The sequence below is a fragment of the Acomys minous genome (genome assembly GCF_964271855.1).
Source record: "Acomys minous genome assembly, chromosome: 4".
In the NCBI taxonomy this organism is placed as follows: Eukaryota; Metazoa; Chordata; class Mammalia; order Rodentia; family Muridae; genus Acomys; species Acomys minous.
The window spans coordinates 47,366,762-47,390,693 of NC_140486.1; the positions used below are offsets into that span (position 1 = coordinate 47,366,762).

At 41.3% G+C, this 23,932-nt stretch overlaps 1 protein-coding gene across 2 annotated transcripts in view; it reads right to left on the reverse strand.

Moving 5' to 3' along the window:
- NDFIP1 (Nedd4 family interacting protein 1) overlaps positions 1-23,932 on the reverse strand; it is a 48,588-nt gene that overhangs the window by 18,399 nt on the left and 6,257 nt on the right. For both annotated transcript variants that reach the window (XM_084780350.1, XM_084780349.1), the window contains exons 2-4: positions 8,044-8,131; positions 4,091-4,221; positions 567-654 (exon numbers count right to left, since the gene is read on the reverse strand). In XM_084780350.1, the coding sequence (XP_084636476.1) occupies positions 567-654; positions 4,091-4,221; positions 8,044-8,131 (307 nt within the window). The remainder of the gene's footprint in view (positions 1-566; positions 655-4,090; positions 4,222-8,043; positions 8,132-23,932) is intronic.

Here is a 23,932-nt window from a genome sequence, read left to right on the forward strand (position 1 = left end):
AAAACCTAACCCCCCCCCCAAAAAAAAGCAAGAAGGAAAGACTAATATGCTTTATCCTCCATGTAAGCTGCTCTTCGTGCCCAACAACCTGTTCCTATCTTTGCTGACTTAAAGGCTTAGCAAGTAAACTAAGCATCTTGGATATTAAACTGGAGCCTCCACATAAATGTGATTCAAGTTATTCATCCTCCTGCTCTCTGTCTTCTGACAGCTCACAGCATCACTTCTTTTGAACGGTGTTTTCTGTGCTTTTAATGGAGTAAATAAAATAGGTGCTCACTGGTAAGTGAGGTGCACAAAGACAAATACTTAAGACAACATAAAAAGGGAGAATTCAGATTGACTTTGATCTAACAGAAAAATAAGCATTTACAGAACAAAGTTGTTGCAATCCTACTCTGCCATCTGAATATTCAAAGGAGTGATAGCAATGGGCCCTGTGAGCCTGGAAGACTAGGCTCGGCTTGTGGAAAAAGGCAGCACCGGGAGCTGTTCTACCCATACTTTCCGTTGATGAGCTCAGCGCACTCGGGCTTGTACAAAGTGACTGCTTGGTATATACTTACTGAAAAAAGTTAACATAAAAATCCCATCGTTTCCTATCCTCAGCTGGTCAGCGTCATCAAAATCATCCCGACCCACAAAATCTTCATCCTAAATGAAAGAGAAAGAATAAGGCAGGGTCATAATGAATTATTTCTAGACAAAGGCATGATATCAGGAAAAACACAAGGAGCGAATGCAAGTATCCAGGAGTACATTTATTACTGGCTCAATTTAGAACTATAAGCATTAAAAGTTGAGCATCTTTGAGCAGAAATAAATCATTTTAATATCCCCAGAGCTTTCTAAACTAATTACTTATTTATAGCCCAAGTTACTATTCTTATTATTAGTTATATTTGTGCTGTGGACTGAATTGAGGTCCTTACCTCACAAATGCCAAGCAGGAACTCTACCATTAGGCTATATTTCCAATTCTAGGCCCAATTCTCTCAGCCAGGCACAGTGGCACATATTTAACCCCAGCACTCAGGAGGAAGAGGCATTAGACCTCTGTGACTTTCACAACAGCCTGGTCTACACAGCAAGTTCCAGACCACCAAGGGATGCATAATGAGACCCTACCTCAAACAAGAAAAAATTACCTACACATGTGACTTAAACTCTGGAGTACCGGCTACCCAGGGTCTGTTGGAGGCCTATAATATCAGGAATCCGGAGCCGACTGACGAGGTAACTTTGACAACTTAAGTGCACCTGAGGCTGACCCAAGGGCAAGGATAGACTGCTCATCCATGAAGAACACACTGCTCAGCACTTTGTCCACTGCTCTGCAACATAAGCACTTATTTGCATTGGGATATAGATCTGACAGCTCACTCCTTACTGGACGACACAATCTGTCCATCCTAATCTGAAAAGACAATTTTTTTTTTCAAGACGGGGTTTCTCTGTGTAGCCTTGGTTGTCCTGGGCTCACTTTGTAGACCAGGCTGCCCTCGAACTCACAGCGATTCACCTGCCTCTGCCTCCCGAGTGCTGTGATTAAAGGCATGCGCCACCACGCCTGGCTATTGAAAAGACAATTATTACTACAGTCTAGAAGGAACATGATCCTGGCCAACGCCAAGATATGTGGTCTACCTTTTCAAATGATGCAGACTATGTATTGAGAGATTTGAAGGTAACTTGGATATAACCACAAAGTAAAACTGCCCACACTTTATCCATAGCTCAACGAGGGCTCTTCAAATGAAAGCAAATGTCTTCAGGACAAATAAAACTGTTTTTACAGCAGAAAGATATGGGAAGATCCACTCCAAATGCTATAGATGCTCGCTCTGGAGACTGGGAGTCAGACAGATGGGCACTGGCAGGTGGTCACTTTCTTTTGTGATTTAACAAACTTCCTCCACTGTTGGATTACTTTATGACACATCAATTGCTTTATACTTTTAAAAAATTAGCAAATCTCTAGTATTCTGACTTAATATTAAAAGAATAATGTGATGCCAAATTTAAATTAGTTCTGTTTTAGTATTCATTTTGCATAACTACTCAAAGATATACTCCAAAGATAACTTGAAGTAGCTTCTGAGAGCACTGTCTTTATCCTGAGTTTTTCTTCCTGTCCTCCCTATGCTCTGTGACTCCTCCTCCTATACACTGTTGCTAGGTTCACGCTTTCCAAATACCACCAGTCCTTTCATGCTCTTGTTCAAAACTTTGAAGAATCTCCCTGAGCTACACACCAGCTGCAAATGTCTCAGCTTACTGTGCCGAGGATGAGACAAACAACAGTTCTGGTCACATCTCCAAACTCCTTTCACAAACTCCTTGCTCACATAAAACTAATTATGTCCACAGCACTTCTCTGCCCATAGCGGAACAGATACGTGTTCTGGGCTTTTCCCTCTATCAAAATTCTAGGTCAATCTTCTCCTTATGATCATTTAGTAAAAAGACAGTTCTTAATGCCCACAGTTCCTGTACAGTACAGATCTAGCTTTCACCTAAGCTGGATGTTAAACTTCATGTACTGATGCAAACAAATCTCCTTACTTACCCACTGCAAACTATATTGCACCCTATATTAAAAGTAGCTCTATAGATCTACCTTTAAGCAGTTCCTAAGCACGCACACCTGTCTGAAGAATTTTAAGTGTTCTTTTATTAATAGGAGATAATTTCTACATGGTCTATCCAACACAGACTCCAACAGGTCTGCAGAGTACAGTGACACACTTACATGAAAAGGATGAAGGAAAAACTTAAAAAGAAAAAAAAAAAGAAAGAAAAGAAAAGAAAGAAAAGGATGAAGGAGACCCACCTCTCACTTGAACACTGGGCAGAAGCTAAACTCTATTAAAAGTGCTAGACCAAGTCGGGTGTGGTGGCACAAGCCTTTAATCCTAGCACTGGGGAGGCGGAAGCAGGCAGGTGGATCTCTGTGAATTCGATGTCAGCCAGGATTACAAAGCAAGTCCAGGACAACCAGGGCTATTACACAGAGAAACCCTGTCTGAAAGGGGGGGGGGGGGAATTGGGTAGACCAGAGAGGGAGCACTTCTTTTGGTGACCTAACAGAGGCATTGCTGTGGCTGGCACAAAAGGTAAGACGCCGTGACTGGAGTAAACCGAAAGCTTTCCTTGCAGCAAAGATGTGCTGTAACTGGTATAAAGACTTCTTCACTGGCCATGTAAGTAGGCTGTTGGGTATGCTTGCTAATTGGCTAAGGCACAAGCTCTCCTTGCTGCCTCCTCAGGGCTGCAATGTTAGACCCAATAAAAGGATGCTCTTGGGGTTTTTACTTGTCTACTTTTAATCAGAGTTAGAAATCCAAGGCTGCACAAGAGCAGGCACAATAGACGGTGATGCCTACTGCTGCCACTTGTTGAGTGTCTTTTTTTTTTATTCCTTCCTTCCGGTATCCCATATATCCCAGGCTGGCTATGCAGCTGAGGATGACCTTGAACTTCTTCCTGAATCCTCCTGCGTCCACTTCTTGAGTGGTGGGATTACAGGTATGTGCAGCCCTGTTTGGTGTATGCTAGGCAAACACGCTACTGAGCTCCAGTCCTACTCCCATCTGTATCAATCTTAAATCCCCGCTAGCTTATGTCACATCCAATGCCCATCTCCAGCGGGCTGGAAGGGACCTGCATTTACAAATGGCATACTCTGGAATGTTAGAGGCACACAGTTTATCTAGATGATGCTAGGTCTCATGAGGTTAATTCATGATGCCATTTGTATTTCTTCTCATAGGCATCCCTAACAGCTATGAGCTAATACCAAAATATTAAGTGTGTGTGCAAATCAAGACAGAGCCAGTATATTTCCTAAGTACCCTCCTTCTACTCAGGAGGCTTAAAAGGGAGGTGGCAGTGGCAATATCCTTAGAAATACAGCAAAATGAGTAGGTCATTATTTTGAGGAAAAGATGCTTATTATTCCAAAAGAAAATATATGTGTTTAAAATTAGCTGTACCCAAGACAATTCTAGTCACTCAACAATGGATAAAGAAAATAACTTAATTCTGACTAAGCAACCCAAAAGCAACACAGAAAAAGATAACTGCTTACTCTTCCAGGAACCAAAGGGATCGCGGCTTCGGCCTTGGTTCTCTCAGCCTCGTCATAACTGGGCAGTGTTGTAGCCACATTATAAGACGGGGGCTTTGGAAATCCAGATTCATCTTTGTAGTCAAAATATGCTGCAGAAAAAAAGGAAGTAACAAAATCTAACTGAAGCAAAAGACATAAATGAATTTAACACTCAGGATGATTTTTAAAAAACAGATTCGTCCTAGCACTCACAAGGCAAAGGCAGGTAGATCTCTGTGAGTTTAAGGACAGCTTGTTCTACAGAGCAAGTTTCGACCCAGCCAAGGCTGTACAGTAAGTACAATAAACAAACAAACTAACTAACTAACCAATTAAATTAAAAACTTATTTTATATTCTTATTTCCAATTGTTCTGGACCACTATGAATTTAAAAGGTATTTATTTCTGTGGTACTGGGGATTAAACCTAGGGCCTTGCACACTCATTACAGGCATCAACTATACCACGGAGCCACCTCTCTAGTAACTTAGCTATCTAAAACACTTAGGCTAACACTTTTCATGAGCCAGCATGGTGGCAGATGTCCGAGATGAATGTTATAGGGTCACAAGCTCCAGCCCAGCCTAGGCAACTCAGCAAAATTTCCTGTCAAAGGATTAAAAAGCCTTCACAAGAACCAGGCATGGTGGTGAACAACTATAATGCCAGCACCCGGGGACACAGAGGCAGATGGATCTCTGTGAGTTCAATGCCAGTCTGGTCTACAAAGTGAGTCCAGGACAGGCAAGGCTACATAGAGAAACCTTGTCTTGGGAAGGAAGGAAGGAAGGAAGGAAGGAAGGAAGGAAGAAAGGAAAAGGAAAGGAAAGGAAAGGAAAGGAAGGAAGGAAGGAAGGAAGGAAGGAAGGAAGGAAGGAAGGAAGGAAGGGGGCGGACGAACCTCCTAGTATGATCTGGGCTGTAATCCCTCAGCGGCAGAACATTTACTTCATATGTATAAGGCCCTAATTTCCGTCTCCATTACTGCAAGCAGACACCCAAAGAAAACATTACAGTCACTGGTAAATTATTAAAAGCGTTCTCCCTCAGGGTTAGACAACAATGGGCTGGAGAGAAAACTCAGCGGTTACCAGTGCTTGCTGCCACTCCAGAGCACCCACTTTAGTTCCCAGAACCCCATGAGAAGCTCACCACCTCTTGTAACTCCAGTGCAAGGAGATCCATACCCTTCCTGGCCTCTGCTGGAACCATACAAACACAGGTGTATGTAAATTTGAAAAAACAAAACAAAACCAGTAAGGATATACAGCCATTAGCTGTGCCTGAATATATCAACAACAAACAAAAGCTCAATAAATTGAAGGTGTGTGTTTGATCATGTTTCTAAGTTGGAAGGCATTACACAGATGCCAACTTTTTGTGTGTCTGTGGTATATGCATGTATGTTTGTGGTGAACATGTATGTGTGTAAGTATACATGCATATCAGAAGGCTAGAAGTCAACATTGCTCATGTTCCTCTATCACTTTCTACCTCTCCCCCACCTAGTTTGTCTGTGGGCTTTATGAGAGGGTGCTTGGGTGTGTAGCACACGCTAGTGTGCAAATTCATGTGTATGTACACGTACAGGGGCCTGAGGTTGACCTTCTTCTATCACCCTTTGGTGGTTGGTTGGTTTGGGTTTTTGGAGACAGGTTTTCTCTGTGTAGCCTTGGCTTCCTGGACTCACTTTGTAGACCAGGGTGGCCTCGAACTCAGAGATCTACATAGCTCTGCCTCCCTAAGTACTGGGATTGCAGGTATGTGCCAGCTTGCCCAGCTTACTCTCTGTTTTTTGAAACAAAGTCTCTCACTGAATCTGGTTTGATTGGCTAGCCAAAGAGCTCCAGCTTTCTCTGCCCACCAGCATTGCAGTTAGAGATACACATGAGATCCTATTTCAAACTCACTCTGTCCCTGTCTTTGTTTCTCCCCTCCCCATCTTGATAAAGACATGACTCTACTATCTGATTGGATTTATCTACTAGATATTATTTCTGGTTATAACCCCTATGTAAAAAGAAAAATTCTTAAAAAGAATCTAGAATATAGATGAATAAAGTAGATTCTGAACTGATTAAAAGTTGGAGGCAGGAGGGCCAGGAGTTAAGGCAAGTCCCAGCTACAAAGAGTTGCTTGCATGGGCTATGAGACCCTGCCTCAATAAACAACACAAAACTAAGCCCCCTCCCAACCCCCTGCTCCAAATTTACAAGTACAGAGGATAGATATTTAAATACTAGTAAGGAAGGAATGATCCTGGGTAGTAAAGCATAAAGGACTTTTAACTATGAATGAAACAATGAATCCAAACTCTTATTAGTGAGATGGATACATTTAAGGGAAGAGCAATATTTATGATCATGGGTTGAGTACAGTAGCACACACCTGCAATCCCAGCACTGGGAGCAAGACGACCATACAGCATGAAAGACATGAAAGTGATTTCTTTTCCAAGTTTTGGTGTTCTACCCCTTTGAGCACTGTTTGCCTTGAGGGTCAGGGAACAGGCCCAGGGCCTCACAGGTGGCAAACATCTGCCACTGAGCTATCCCAAAGCTCCTGGCGTCCTAGTCATAGGCTGATTCTGAGATAATCTACAGCTCTTCAAACATCTCAATTTATTAGCAAGGTAAATTTTAGGAGCTCACAAGTAAAAGAATCGTCACTACTATAAGGGAATAGAAATGCAAGCAGACCAAGATTAGAGTTTAGAGACTAAAGCCAAACTAGAGGTGAAATGTTGACCTATGTTCCACATAATTAAAATGGTAGTTTCAGAACCACCTACCAATGGAATCAATCTCATACCAATTGTCAACAGATTGCCAAGTGCCATAATAAAATGATGCTAAGGCTGTCAGGGCTTTATAAGGATGAATGTCTTTGTTTCCCTATGATGAGTAGAGGGTGGGGTTCAGCAGTGATCCATGGTTCCATTTGCCACTCTGCCACATCCTGTTTTATAGACTAGGGAAGTGGTTCTATCAAAACTGGTGAACTGGAGCTGAGGCAATGGTTCAGTGACTAAGAGTACTTGTTCTTCTCGCAGAGGACCTGGATTTGACTCCAGCACCCATGTGGTAGTTCACAACCATCTGTAGCTCTAGTTCCAGCAAGTATACGGTCTCCATGCAAGTAAAGCATTCTCATATAAAACATAAATTTAATTTAGAAAGAAATGATTATTGGAAACTCTTATCCAAAGTCCTACTGGCTGGTCAAGGTGGCGTACACCTTTAATCCTAGCACTTGGGAGACAGGCAGGCAGATCTCTGAGTTTGAGGCCAGCCTGATCTACACAGTGAGTCCAGGACAGCCAAGGCTACACAGAGAAACCCTGTCTCAAAACAAAACAAGTCCTACTAGCGTTTTTTTCTTCCCACATAGGAGAAGCTTCTCTAATGAAGAAATTATGAAATACAGGTGATCACTCAGTTCCTCGACTCTTCCTTCCTTGTGTTTTGTTTGTATTTTTGTGAAACAAGGTCTCATGTAGTCCAGGCTGATCTCCAACTTGCTAAACACCTCTCCAGCTCTGAGGCTGCAGGCATTTGACACCATACCCAGCCTGTTCCTTAGTTTCTCCTTTATGAGTCAGATGAAAGGAATCTGAGCTCTCTAAGAAGGCAGCATGGTAAACAGGGTTTTGGGCCTTTGGCTTCCAGAGTCTGACTTCTTTCTGCTTTGCAGAGGGTCATCTTCTCTGTGTGCCTGCCAGTGTGTGTCTATTTCCTCACCACTAATAAAAGCACTTCTTTACCAGCTGGGGGAAAAAAAGGAGGGGCTGTTAATCTGGTTTTTAGAGTCAGATATCAGTAACACAAATTAAAACACAAGTCAAAGACAACTTATGGAAAGCTCATGGGAAGACAAACACCAACTATCAATCTACTGGGCGGGTGTCAGTGAGCCCTGCCTCAGTACCCACCTGCACTCTCTGCAGAGACGCTGCTGTAAGGGGGGGGAGCGTCACCTGCGGTCTGCTCAGGCTCCCCAGACTCCTCTTCATTCTGCAACTGAATAAAATAGTCAGATATAAACACACACATAAAACAACTGGAAAGATGCAAACCTGAAACCAGAGTACCCTACCTGGAAGGTTACCTGGTACTGTGTTTGTTTTCCACACCCTGAAACGTGAAAGCTCTTTTTAAAAGTAACCTATTCTCAGGAAGAACTATTTTATAGAAATAATCAGACAAAAGGAAAAAAGTTACATAAGAATGATATTCCAAGTAGGCATGGTATATTCATGTAGTCCTTGAGAAGCTGAGGCAGGAGCATCAAGAGTTGTAGACAAGGCAAGACTGGACTATATAAAATATTAGGCTTATCAAAACAAAACAAAACCCAGAAAAGGCCCAGTGTAGTCCAAGCTTGCCTCAAATTTTTCAAGTAGCTAGTGACCTCCTGATCTTGCCACCTCTACTCCTCAAGTGCTGGGACTACATTTAGCATCTGGTAGGACAAAGAAAATAGGCAAACCAAACCGTACCATTTTATTCAGTTTGTGTGCAGAGTTTTAACATTACGTAACCGAGACAGTGATGAAAACACAAACTTCTAACCTGTCAGCACACTGCCTTTTCCCTGTCTCCACATTGTTCTGGGTGCTCTACAGCAGAGCTGAGTCTCCAGGTCCTCTAGTTATTTAAACAGCTCACACTGTGTGTGTGTGTGTGTGTGTGTCTGTCTGTCTGTCTGTCTGTCTGTCTGTCTGTCTACTGGGCTGCTATGGATGGCCCACCCAAGTCATTGTCATAAAACAAGAGATGTCTCAATACATGAGCTGGCCTAGACTGGAGGTAAGCTATAAAGGGAATTTACTGATGTAAGCAATAAGGACTGGTCTGGTTTTCAGTGTTACTACACAGGAAGTCAACTGAGGTGCGTACTCCTGCGCACACTTTACCAAGAAGTCCATGGTAAACTGAGACAGAACAGAGACTGGGGATCTGACATGAAGCAGAGCCTGCATCAATTGCTATGTTATCCAGAACTAGATTACTACAGAAATTTAACTTGGGCCATATTCCTAGCAGCATCTTCTATCTAGACACTTTTTGCCCCACCTCCACCCCTACTCCTAGTAAAACCTAGTACAAACACTTTACCAGATTTTTATCTCCAGGCCTTGGTTTTTTGAGACAGGGTTTTCCTGTCTCCCTTTGGCTGGCCTGGAACCCCAATACTCTTGTCTTAAATAGTGGGATTATAGGCACACGTTATGATTCAGGCTTGAGCACATTTTTTAGCTCTAACAATCTAACCGTAAGTTTAAGGCACTCTTGATAGCACAGGCTTGTAATCCCAGCACTTGGGGAAGGAGAAGCAGGTGGATCTTTGTGAGTCTACAAAGAATCCAGGACAGCCAAGGCTACAGAGAAACCCTGTCTCAAAACAAAACCAAAAACCTTAAGGCATTCCCAAAATAATTGCATTGTAACCTAAGGTAATCCCCCCCCCCCCAGGAATGAAAGCATACATGTAAAATAGCTATAGGAAAGCAGATGTTCCAAGGACATCAAATAGTAAATTATTCAAAGAGCTCCTAGGAGCAGAGGTCTCTTCAACTAATGGTCCTAACATTATCTGAAGCCCTAAAAAGATAATTTGTGCCTCCTTACAACCAACCAGTACTGTATAAGAGATGACAGTACCAAGCAGGAGATACAATAAGATGATTATTCAAGAACGCAGACTTAACCGTAGCAGTTGGTACCATTCTGTATTCAACCTAGCCTGACATTTCTAACCTGCTTTAAAATTCTGGAGTCTTGTCAAAACAAGCATGTTTCCTCTACACAACTTGGTTTCAGAAAGGAAGCCTGGCAGTTCTAAGAAACACAGATATTCAAGAGGTAAAGAGGCCTGCCATGCCAGTAGCTGTAAGACAGGTTGCTTGTCTCCTAGCAACCCGGAGATGTGAAATGTGATCACGCCCCAGCACAGTAACAGATAACAGATCAGAGAAATTCCAGCCTTCTCAGAAACACCATCTCTTTGCTGAAGAAAAGAGAAACATTACTAGGTCAAGATTTTTTTCCTCTTAAAATTCAGTATTTTAGAATCATACATTTCCAATTAAAAAGAGGAAAAAGAAAAGAAACTCCCCCCAAAACACTACAACTATGGAGGCTCCACATGTTGGGCTAACCCCCAACTCACTGTTCTCACAGCCTCCCCCTCATGCTGGAATCTAATTACTTCCACACTGCTGGCAGTAAGTTTAGCCTTGGGAAAGATGCTCTAAAACAAAACACTCTGCAGGAGAGGGAGAAAAGGTAACCGTGGTCCAAAGGCCACATGTGCTGATTGCCATCTATGCTTAGTGATGACCGAGCAACAGAAGCGTAATCACCTATATTCCTACACTTTGGGGCCTCAAGTTCACCAGTGAAGTAGTGAAATATACGCACCATAACTAAGTATGCGAGGAAACAGGGTACTTGGTTCCACAGTGAATTTTGCCCATTTTCCTGTTCTGTCCCTGGGAACTTCCCTTTCTGATGCAGCCTACCCAGCCATGTCCCTTCAATTTAGAGAACCTCCCTCTGGATTTCCGCTCACGTGTTTCTTCTGGGCCAAGGCTGGGAAGGCTCCTACTCTTCGGCCAGCTGGGTCAAGCAAGGCCAGATCCAGCTTAACTGTCACACTATGGGCCTGGCTGTAGTGAGTCCTTGAGACAGGTCTAAAAAGGGGAACTAAACCCAGAGCACACACAGTGCCACTGAGGAAGGAGGGGATGGCCTGGCAGTGACTCTGGAGACTAACAAACAACACTGGAGCTACCATTACATCACTTTTGCTAAAATTCGAATCAATTTTATCTTTATTGTGATACACAATAATGGCATGTTTTCATAAACAAAATTTAAAAATTACTTACAAATGACATAGAAAAAGCCAGATGTAGTGGCTCGGACCTGTAATCTCAATACTTGGGAGGCTGAAGCTGGAACACCGAGGGCAAGTTCTAAGCCAGTCTGGGCTGCTACACAGTGAGATCTTGCCTGAGCAACAAAGGAACCGGACAAAGTGCTAAGTTTAATACGGAACTATCTATCTTTCCAGCAAGATGAAAGGAAACTTCAAGTGGCTTTTTGCTTTGTCACACTCTTACCCTGTGTCCTGACTTTCTTTCCCATATCCCTACTTGGTGTATAGTCATAATCTGCCATGATATCTCTTGGTCTTGATAACCTTTGATTTAAAAAAAAAATATGTATCTTAAGGGCTGGAGAGATGAATTGGCAGTTAAGAGTACTGACTGTTCTTCCAAAGGACCCACATGGTAGCTTACAACCATCTGTTACCTACGCATGTGGTATACCAACATATATGCAGGCTAAGCACATATACATATAATATTTAAACATTAAAAAATGTATCTTAGGACTAGAGAGACAGCTCAGTAGTAAAGAATGCTTGTTCTTCTTGAGAGGACCTGAGTTTGGTTTCTAATACTTGTAGCAAGGGCTCACAACCACCTGTACCTCCAGCTCCAAGGGTTCCAGTGCCCTCTTCTGGCCTCCTGGGGTACCTGCACAAACCTGGCACATATATACCGAAAGACACACAAGTAAAAAATAATCAAAAGCTTATAGAAAAGAAATCTTTTTTAAAAATCTACGAAGAGATGCTATTGTCTTGTTCTTAAGGTTAAGCTTATAAAATATAGTACAATTTAAAAAGGGGATTATCCTCTTTTGAATCTAAGTACTGAATTCTGCGTGTGCGCGTGCACATGTGTGGTGTATATATGTGAATGCTGCTGTGGAGCGCCTGTGGAGGTTCCCCCCCTTATATCAGGCTTTTGGGTCAGGCTCTCTCGGGTGCTGTATGACACATTCCAGGATGTGTGGCTCCATATCGCTGTGTCCCTATCACTCACTGTGCTCAACATCACTGAATCGGGCTTCTGTTAAAACTCTTTACGACTTCTGTAGTGGGGATTCCTGGCTTCTGTGTAGCTAACGATGACCTTGGGTTCCTGGTTCTCCTGCCTTTCTCTCGTCTCTTACCTTTTTGGAATGTATAGGCTGTGTCACTCAGAAATAAGGCCCAGCCAGAGGGTGAGAACTATACATTTTCTATTACATCTAATACAATTACTGTGACACTTTAACCTCATTAAATTCTTTACTTTTTTTTTTTTTCTCCTGTTTTCTTTTTTGGTTTTTCAAGTAGGGTTTCTCTGTATAGCCTTGGTTGTCCTGGACTCACTTTGTAGACCAGGCTCGCCTCAAACTCACTGAGACCCACCTGCCTCTGCCTCCCCGAGTGCTGGGATTATAAGCGTGCATCACCATGCTTAGCTCTTCCTTTTTTAGAAAAATTTATTTATTTATTTTAATTTTGTGTGTAATGGTGTTTAGCCTGCATGTTTATCTGTGTGAGGATGTCAGATCTTGGAGTGAGTTACAGACAGCGGTGAGCTGCCATGTGGGTGCTGGGAATTGCACCTGGGTCCTCTTAACCACCGAGCTGTCTCTCCAGCACTGCCGCCCCTCCCCCACCTTTAAAGTGTCTTTCTTGTGTTTATGAAATGCAGGAGCTCTAGAAGGGGAGCTCAAGTTAAAGGCAGTTACGAGCAACCTGAGCTGGCTGGAACTGAACTTGGAAAATCAGCAAGTGCTCTTAAGTACTGAGCATCTCCCCAGCACCAACGCTTTATTGCAAGAAGAGTTCTCCACTAACTTGCTATTAACATATTTTTGGTTTTTGGAAGACAGGGTTTCCCTATGTAGCCCTGGCTGTCCTGGACTCACTTTGTAGACCAGGCTGGCCTCGAACTCACAGCAATCCACCTACCTCTGCCTCCCTATTACAGAAACTCAACTATCAGGTGGGGTGGTGCATGCCTACAATGCATGAAAACCCTTGAAAAACCAAAATAACTCCCCCAAAACAAAGCAACCTCATCTTAAAATGAGCAAAAGAGGGCTGGCTGGAGAGTTAGCTCACTGGGCAAAGTGCTTCCCTGGCAAGCATGAGGAATGAGCTCAGGTCCCCAGTACTGGGCATGGTGGCATATGCCTGTAGCCCAAGCAGTGGGGCACAGGCAGGACAGCTTGGGCTTGCTGGCCAGTCAGCCTAGCCAAAATGACAAAGGCCAACTCCAAGCTCAGTGAGAGACCCATACAATGAAACACTATTCAGCCAGAAAAAAAAAAGGGGGGGGGGATAAATTGCTATGACATAAATAAGCTTTAAAAACACTATACTAAGAATAAAACCACTAACAAAATACCATGTTGTATGCTTTTATTTATATAAAATGTTCCAAAAATGCAATTTCATAGAGAAAGAAGGATTAATGGCTGGTGGTAGCTAGGATAATGGAGGAAGAGTAGCAGCGGACTGCTGATATGTCTTAGTTTCTTGCAGGGTCAGAGATAGTAGTAAAACTGGCTTAGAAATTAAGATGGGGATTATGCTTATACAACCAATGGAAATAGTTTTTAAATTACTCTTTAAAAGAGTAAGCTTGAGCTGGAGAGATGGCTTGGAGACTAAGGGCACAATGCTCCAGAGCATTGGCTACTCCTGCAAAGAACCTGGGTTCAACTCCTCGCACCCACATGGTGGCTCATAATCATCAATTAACTTCAGTTCCAAGGGATCTGAGCCCTCTTCTGATTTCCAAGAGTACCAGGCACACACATGGTGAATGTACATACATGCAGACAAAACATTTATATGTGTAACTAAATCTGAAAAAAAAAAAAGGAATATTTTAAGGAAATACATTTTATTTTATTTTTTATTTTTAGGAAATACATTTTAATATCAAAATGCTTTATTTTTGAAAAGCCAAATCTATCTTATATAATTCTACTTAAACAAAACTTTAACTGTTCTACATCACTATTTACTTGCTAAGTCACTATCTGTCACCCTCAATGAAAAAGATCCCATCAACAGCCCCACAAATCACCATAGAACAGGTCTGTGAATGGGTGAAAATGACAAGCACAGTAAATTACTGTTTAAAAAAAAAAGTTTCCTATGCCTAGAGAGATGGCTCAGTGGTTAAGAACACTAGATAATCTTCCAGGACATGGGGGTTCAATCCCCAGTACCTACGTGGTGGCTCACAGGCATCTTGTAACTCAAGGTCCAGGAGATACAATACAGGTACTACATACATGGGGTGCACACACATGTATATATGTATATGTATACACACATATATACATACATACATATATATAAAGCATACATATACAAAAATAATTTTAAAAATTGTTTCTTTAATATCCAGTCTTCCCCTAGGAGAAAAAGCACTACAAGCAAGACATCAAGAGACAATTAGGCTGAGATCCCACCGTAAAAAGCCAAACATAAGGATGGGTGGTGGTGAGTTTGCTTGTTTAGTCACTTTAAATCCTGGTTGTAGCTCCACCCTTCCTCTCCTCCCAGTCCCACCCTCCTCCTTCCCTCTCCAGCTCCTCAAGTCACAACAGGAGAGAGCATGTCCTCTTCCCCTGTGTCCTGGCAAAGCAGTGCCACCAGGGGGAAGTGATAAAAAAGCTGGAAACAGAGTCCAGGTCAGAGACAGCCCCTAATCACAATAGCAGAGGACCCACATGAAGCCTGAGGTGCCCACTGGCCAGTACTATACAGAGAAACCCTGTCTCCAAAATAAAACAAATAAAAACAACAACAAAAGAACCCGAAGATGAAAATCATTATAATTACTGTTTAATCTTTAAGAGCTGTTGTTAAAAAACAAACAACAACAACAACAAAAAACTTAGAAAGTATAAACCAAGTCTAGCATGGTGATACATTCCCTTAATCTCAGCTCTCAGGAGGCAGGTAGCAGACATCTGAATTTGAGGCCAGCGTGGTCTACACAGTGAACTATAGGTCATATACAGTATTATTGCATATATAGTAAAATTGTCTCAAAATATGAATTTATACATACATACATATAAATAATGCAGTCATAGCACTTAGAGTATCCAACAGTATCATAAGTAAAATAATATAAATATGTAAATCTTCTAATAGCGGAATGAAAAAAAATGCACCAAAGCAAAGGAAAACCAAGTGATGAGCACAATGACTTAAAAGTGTGTAACAGACAGATTGCTTCACTCTAACAGGCAATCCCTTTAGAAAGGCTGTATATTAGGCCACATTGACAAGAGAGACAAGAAGGCGGACACATAATAGGCATTCACTTCCAATTCAACTCACCTAAAAAGCAAAACTCTGAGCCAAGACACAGCTCATCTATAAAAGCACTAAACAGCTGCAATTACGGTGCCAGCTCTTGTCTTTAGGCCTACTAGCCTAGCAGCCTGGTGACCTCTGTGCTATCTGTATGGCCAGGCCACGCCTGGCTCCCCTAGTATCTTATGTTTATACCTCAGTCATCATCCCCATACCCTTATCTTGAGCAGTATTTCTCAGTCAATCTATCTTGACTATTATTTCCATAGGAAATCTTTTTCCAAATTGTGCTGTGCTTAAATATGCCTAAAAATAGCTGGGAGGTAGTGGTGAAGGCATCGGCAGCAGAGCACGCCTTCAATCCCAGCACTCCAGAGGCAAAGGCAAGTGGATCTCTGAGTACAAAGCCAGCTTCATCTACAGAGCAAGTTCTAAGACAGCTAAGGCTCCACAGAGAGACCTTATCTCAAAAAACAGAAACAAAAAGCCTAAAATAAACTACCCTTCAAGTTTGAACCAAATCAGCTATTGAATTGTGTTCAAGTGGATTCCCTTCTTGCCTTATAGGGATTGACACTCGGCTAGCCATGGTGGGTGCAGAGACACCCGGCCTCCAACACACATGTACAAGCTAGAGTCCCCCATGCAGCTCACTGGTGGAATACCTGCCTAACATACAAGGTTCTGGGTTCAACTCCCAGCACTGTAGTTTTTATGTTTTTAATTAGCTGGATGTGGGGCAGACACCTTTAACCCTAGCACACAAAAGTCCAAGACAGTCAGAACTCATTTTGAGGCCAGCCAGGGTTACACACTGAAACTCTATCTCAAAAAAAAAAAAAAAGTTTTTATTGAATTTTAATGAAGATAGGCAGTACTCTTATTGTCCAACTTTCTATTTCTTGCAGTATATTAATTAACTTTTCTTTCTTAACAATAAGAATAAAACCCAAGGTAACTGAAAAGCTTAGCTACTTATAGATGAAAGCTACAACCAAAGAAGGGACAATGATAATGGCTTCAGGAGTGATCTACAGGCAGAGAGCACCCTCATTACTGCTGCCATGGGAAATGTGTTAAACATAGACAGCACTAAGGGGGAAAGGGCCTTCTGAAACACTGAAGGTTCTCTGTGGAAAAGCAAATTTGTGAGAGAAACAAACCAAAACCAAAAACCAACCCGCTGATGACCTGGGATAGAAAGCCACAGGTGCTTGGTTTATTAGCATTCTTTTTGGGAGACAGAAATATATATCTCAGGGCTGGAGAGATGGCTCAGAGGTTAGGAGCACTGGCTGCTCTTCCAAAGGTCCTGAGTTCAATTCCCAGCAACCACATGGTGGCTCACAACCATCTATAATGAGATCTGGTGCCCTCTTCTGGTGTGCAGGTATACACTGTAAACATAATAAATCTTAAAAAAAAAAAAAAAAGAAATATAACACACACACACACACACACACACACACACACACACACACTGCTTTCCTGTGCATCAATAAATAAATAACATCAGGGAAGAGATGGTATCTATATAGCTAATGATTTTAAAAAGAGATAGCAACAAAAGAATAAAAACCAGAAACGAGAAAAGAAATCTCTCGGCTTTTTCTTCTTTAAAAAATAATCAAGAGTGAATACGGATGGTAGGGTGAGTGTGAGGGTAAGGATGCCTGACTTTGAGCCTTAGAACCTAAATTCAATCTCAGGAACCCACATGGTGGAAAGACAGAAAGGACAGAGCAGAATCTTGCAAGCTGTCTTCTGACCTCTAGTGTGTAAGCATGGTACACACACACACACACACACACACACACACACACACAACGTTTTTGTTTTTGAAGAAAGAAACCTTGAACATTAATTATCCAACCTATAATACATACCACAGTCTGATGGATACAAATAAGTATTTAATAGATCTTTGTGGAAGTTATACAGAAAATTTTTATATCAAATTTTAATTCCTAAAATGTTTTCCTTTCTAAAAAACAACCAATTGACATATTCACTAAAGGAAATCTTTTCCATTGGCAAGATAGCAAAATTAGATATACAGGCTAAAGTCAACAGCCATGCTGTGACTTATATTACGTTGCTAAATTGTGTGCTGTTTGAGCTTCCTGAAAAGCTGGATCTGGAAATGGAGTTACTCCCCTCTCCTTCAGAATAAAGCATGTTTAACCTCAAATAGTCCCTCAAGGCCCCTTGAACAGGGATGGGCTGACCTTCTTCTCTGCTAACTGTAACAGGGAGGAAAGAGAACAGCAAAACAGTCCAAGAGTAGAGATGCTATGTCCCTGACAACTAGAAGGTGAACCATTTCAACAGAGGTTACTATTGTTTATCCCAGAATATAAAAATGTCAAGAAAACCCAGGCCAAAAAATAAATAAATAAATAAATAAATAAATAAATAAATACATAAAATAAAATAAAATAAAATAAAAAGTGCACCAGTAAGCAGCATCTATCTGCTGCTATTCTTTCACTTGGGAGACTCACTGGAGGAGACATTCTGCAAACCCCACTACCACCACTTAAGGGTCTCTCTCAATCCAGAACTCCAGCTGGCTGCCTCAACTGTTCTTCCCAGTTGTTTTCTGGTGAGTGTTTACAGGCCCTTAATTTGATGGTGTGTTGCTCTATGTCTACTGCTGTCTGTATCACTTGTTATTTGTTCCTTTACTTTTGCTTAATAATCTCACTCATTTAAAACAAAAACAAAACAAAAAGGCAGGCATGGTGTACACAGCTTTAATCCCAGCACTCAGGACACAGAGGCAGGTGGATTCTGTAAATTTCATGATGACCTGGTCTATATAGTGAGTTCTAGGCCAGCCAGGGCTACAAAGTAAGATTCTATTAAGAACAAAACAAAGAAAGAGAGAAAAGCCTATAAAGGCAAGCAACAAGAGGAGGACAGTAGGAATTTTGTAATTTTGGTTTCTTTAAAAATACAGAAACATTGTAATATGCTTTTGTTTTCATCCCAGGTGAAGGGGTATGGGGCTGCCTCGCAGCAGCTGATTATGATTTGCCTCATGCTCTGGTGAGGGCATGATTTTGCCAGCTTCAGACAGTTTCTGCAATTGTGTGACATTTGAAATTCTGGGGACTTTCCAGAGAGTATATAAATGCTAGGGCCTTTGAGAGGTGTGTGACTGGAGGGAGTGATGGATGGTTGTTGTTAGTAACTGTTCCAAAAGAAACAAGAAGAAATTAGATATCCTGATGGCGAAGATCATTTCTATGCCCCCTAATCAGCAGGAAGCAGTCTACTAATTACGTGGCGCCAGGCAGGGATCTCTTTTCTTTCCTCTCTATCCTTTTTTCTTTCATGTCTAGTGTTAAGGGGTTGAAAGGGTGGAGACCGGTGGAAGAAAGGAAGAAAGAACCCATGAAGTAGCAAACACCTACAAAGAAGTAACAACAAACCCTGAAAGCTACAAGTGACATCAGCAAGGATATGGGTTCATCAGACATGGGAGAGTGACTCCTAAACCAGAACACAAAACAAGCAACCTGTTTCACATGATCAAAATGCTCAGAAATTGTTGACAAGCTGGGTTGAGAATGATTTAAAATCAGAAAGGAAGGCTGCAGGAACAGTTAAACACTGTAGCTCCCAGGGCCCCTGTAGAAGGCATGCGCCTTCTCTAGCATGCATGAGCCACAGGTTCTATCCCCAATACAAAACACAAACAAAACAAAAAACAATTCTCCGGAGAGAATAAGAAGACCAGGAGCTTTGGGGAGATATCAGGTTTTTTGTTTGGCTTTGGAGAAAGAGTTTCTCTTTGTAGCCCTTGCTGTCCTGGAACTCCAGGTTGGCCTTGAACTCACTAGATCTGTCTGTCTGTGTGCCTGAGTGCTGGGATTGAAGGCATGCACCACCACTGCCCAGCTAAAAATCGGAGTTTAAGGCAATGGGTGACATCTAGAAAAAGAAATGACTGAAAGATCTGTATACTAAATGCTGAGATTTCCCAATCTCTTCCCCTAATCATCTCTGCGGATACTAGCAAACAGGCTTACTCTGGGAAAACTGGCCAGTCCCAAAGAAAAGACTCAAAGATAATGATACTCAAAACAAGCAAAAATACCAAACCAGCCTCAAGACTGGCAAACTGGCTCAGCAAATGACAGCATTTTCTGCTGTCTGATGATCTGAGTTGGACTCCCTAGAGCCCACAAGTTGGGAGCCCACTTTCACATGCGCGCGTGTGTATGCACACACACACAAAAGATGTATGTGATGCAAAACTGAATTCATTCAGCATTTGTATATTTCACATTAGCAAACACTGAGGCTATCTATTGCAAAACACAACAAAATTCTTGGCGTGCACAAGGCCCTGGGTTCCCCAACACAGCAAAAACAAAACACCAAAGTAAAACTGAGGTGAGTGAGGTAGCACAAGCTCATAAGCTTAGCGCTTGGGAGGCTAAGAAAGAAGGATTGAGACTCTGTGGATGCACAGTGAGACTCTTATCTCTAAAGAAAAAACCGTACTTTACATATTCTAAGACAAGTCACAACATTTTAATAAAATCAACACAGGATGAGTTTTACAATTATCTTTCCTACATTAATAAAATGTATGCTGAGAAGAAATTTTGTAAAATAAAGAAAAACACATAAATAAAAACTCCCAGAATTCTTGAGACTATTTTTTGATTCTTTCAGAAATGTACAAGCTATAATGTTCTCCACTCAGACACTGCAGTGTCTAGAAGTTAGAATTTTTAAAGAGGAAAAATTCATTTCTCAGAAATAAAAATTTAAAGCTCTAAACTATACCCTTAATTAGGGATAGCTAGGTACAACAATTTACACACACACACACACACGCACACACGCACTCACGCACACACACAAGCACACACGCGCACACACAATAACCAGTGAAGGTATGCCTACCCACGGCTGAGGCCCTTTCCAACATTAGAAATTCACATTTCAACATTGTTACTAAATGTAAAGTCTTAGGATCTAAAATCATTTGGATTAAATCTGTTTGAAAGTTGTGAGCTCAGAGTCAGACTGGTCTACAAGAAAGGTAGAAGAAGGCACTCCATAAAGCTGACGTCTAGTTTGCACACATGCATTATGGGATAGATGCGCTTTCCCTATGGCCTGCTCCCCAGACACACACACACACCCACACACACACCAATAACTGATTTTAAAAAAAGCAAGATGCTTTTTAGGGAGCTGGAGAGCTGATTCTGTGGTTAAGTGCATTTCTGGTCCACTTTCCAGCACCTATAGTGCGGGTACTCACACATAGATGGCATACACATACACACATATGTTTTTAATTCATAAACTGACAGACTAGACACCAAGGAGAAGACATTTTTAAAGGCTTTTTTTTTTTCTTTTTTGGTCTCTCTGTGTTAGCCTTGGCTGTCCTGGACTCCCTTTGTAGACCAGGCTGGCCTTGAACACACAGCAATCCACCTGCCTCTGCCTGCTGAGTGCTGGGATTAAAGGCGTGCACTACCACACCTTTTTAAAAAAGAAGGTACTTTCTATGTCTGAAACTATGTACCAATTTGTAAGGTTTCACCATAAACTTACCTATACATACTTGAGTGGCATTATCAGGGCTGGGAATGTAACTCAGTGGTAGAACATTTGCCTTGCATGTACAAGGACCTGGGCTTGATCTCCTGGCATGGGGAGCAGGGTGGTGTGTGTGTGTGTGTGTGTGTGTGTGTGTGTGTGTGTGTGTGTGTATGTGTGTAAATAAATTTACTAAAGCAACACAAATTCCATCTCTCTGAATCAAAGCTACTAGTTTTTATTTTCTAGATACACACAAAATCAACAATAAAGCTGGAACTCTCAAAATGAAATGAGTCCAACTTCATTTATAAAAGGCTAGAAAGACAATGTTCTTACCATCACACAGCTACTTCCTGAGAGAGGTGGGGCTGTTGCCAAGTCAACGTTTCAGGAACGTGTACATTCTTCTCACTTATCCCCTTTACATAGGCTTCAACCCTGAATGTACCTCAGTGACAGACACTTGCCTAGCATGATACGGTCCTGGCTTAGATCCTCAGTAGGATGGGAGGGAAAGAGAGGGAAAATTATTTACTAAGGACAAGTTTTAAATAACATTTGAATGCTATAACACAAAGCTCTCACAAAAAATGTTTTTTCAGAAATCTAAGAGGACTATTATTGGTTTCCTAGCTTACAAATTTCCCCCAAAATTTACAAAGGCAACAAAGTAAAATATTTAAAAGTCTGTACCTTTTAAAAAAAAGAAAAGGCAAACATTAGCATTAGTAGAAACATGAAAAAAACTCACTATTTTTCTTAAAAATATTTAAAAAGAAAAAAGGCACCGGAGTTGTAAAAAATATGCAATTTATAGCACAGAATGAATCTTAATATGTATGAATATTAAAAGTCCATTTAGTTAAAGCCAGGCAGAGTAGTGCAGGACTTTAATCTCAGACAGAAAGCAGATCTCTGGGTTCAAGACCAGCCTGGTTTACATAGAGTTCAGGATAGTCAGGACTACAAAATGAGACTCTGGCTCCAAAAAACTACATAAAACAAAAGAAAAGGAAAAAAACTATTTCAGTGGCAGAATAATGGGCAGAATATGACAAAACTTTATCTTATATATGCAGTAAAGCCCCTTTCTCAAGAGAGCAGGGGCAAAGGTAACTCTAGAACCTAGTAGTTGACAACTGTGTGTCTGTCTTCTGGAGAATAAGTTTCCCAGGTGTATATGAGCTAATAATTCTGCTAGCACTATACACACATACACACACACACACACACACACACACACACACACATACACACACACACACACACACACACAAACTGGAGAATTAAGAAACATCCTAAATGGTGGGAGCCAAATTTCTCACAGCTGAAGTGGGAGTATACAGATTAGATGAATAAGCCAGTGTGAGCCATGAACTTGAATTAGAGTTGGACACACAGTATGAACTTGGCTTTGGATAATTTATTTATGTAAATATTGTTTAGGGCGGCAGATATAAAATGCACACATGCAGCAAGCTGCACGCAGGGTTCAACACCCAGAACTTTCTTTACAGAGGAAACAGCGCTTCTTGGGGAACATGAATCATTCTAAGATGGCATAAGAAACACACTAGATGAGCTTAGTCCAAAAAGGAAGTGCTCTAAAACAAAACAAAGATGTAGGTATGTCAAAAGGAAGCAGGTGTAAGACACAGGACCAACTGAGAGTGCCCAGTGGTCAAGGCCAGCACTACACAGTAGTACTGAATTATGTTGTCAAATAATTATAAATATTTATGAGTCCATACAGACTAAATAAGCTAGTGGAGAAGAATAAATGCCTCACCTATAAAAATGGCAAATACTCTGCTTGCAATATTAGCTTCACAAGAATATTCACCATAGGTGTAACAGATAGATATGAGACATACAAAATATGGTATTTAAAGATTTTTTTTTATTGTTTTAAGGATTCTTTGACAATAAGACATGTTAACTCCTGGCAACACCCAGCCTACCTCAAAGAAAATGATGAACATTAAAGAACATCGTTATGGAGATGGCTTCAAATGTGACAAAATGTCACTGGGCAAAATGTCCTCATTTTGGCTACAGACAGAATTCTGCCTAAAAATGGGCAAGCGTGGATCCAGGCAGAAGCAACGGTCAAACTCTGCTAAGACAGAGTAAGCAAGTCCTCAATAATTTCTGCCTCACAAATATGTGTGTCAGATATACTGGCCAGAAGGTTGAAGATGATGCTCCAACATTATAAAGAGTTTTGGGTGACTGTTCAGGCAGCAACCTCTCTTGTCATTTTTTCCCCCCACCTTGGAAGCTACTAACCTGCACTTCCTGTTTACTCAGGTAATTAATTTATTCCTTCTCAAATCTCTGATGTGGTTGAAGACCAGATAGTTTAGTTTTACAATTAAGCTTAGTTGTTTAGGGGTTAAGATATTTGAAGGTCTAGATAGATTTTTTTTTTTAGATAGATGTTTTAAGTTGATAGAGATGAGATATGATAGATATTTACATTTAGAATTTTAGACTCACCAAGATAGGAAAGATGCTTTCTTCAAGGTTGCCAAAAACAAACAGCCAAGACACTATGAATGTAACATTAATATAGTTCCTGATTGTTTCATTAAAAAAAGAAAGAAAGAAAAGAAAGTACGTAGTCAGAAAACTGAGGGAGAGCCTAATTTACAGGCAGGGCATACCTGGTGATATCTACCACACTTGTTTTAACACTACACTTGAATTAATGCAAACTGTGTTTCTACCAGCCAGGGACCAGAAGCACCTGTATGCAAGCACAAATCCCACGCACGTTTACCAGTTGCCCAGTTTACTGGCAACAAGGACTCAGTGGGAGGGCAGGGTGTGGAATCTTCAGCATTAATCTGCAACTAAAGTGAATTTCTGTATCTAAATAGGTATGGTCCTCTACAAGAATATGGTTCTCATATTTGGATAAGTTGTACTTATCCAAAGATAACATTAAAACAAAGAAACATAAAGATTCATTTTAAAGCCTTTGTAATACCAGCATTGTGAAGGCTGAAGCACAAGGGTCCCAAGTTCAAGGCCAATCTGTGGTACACAGTGAA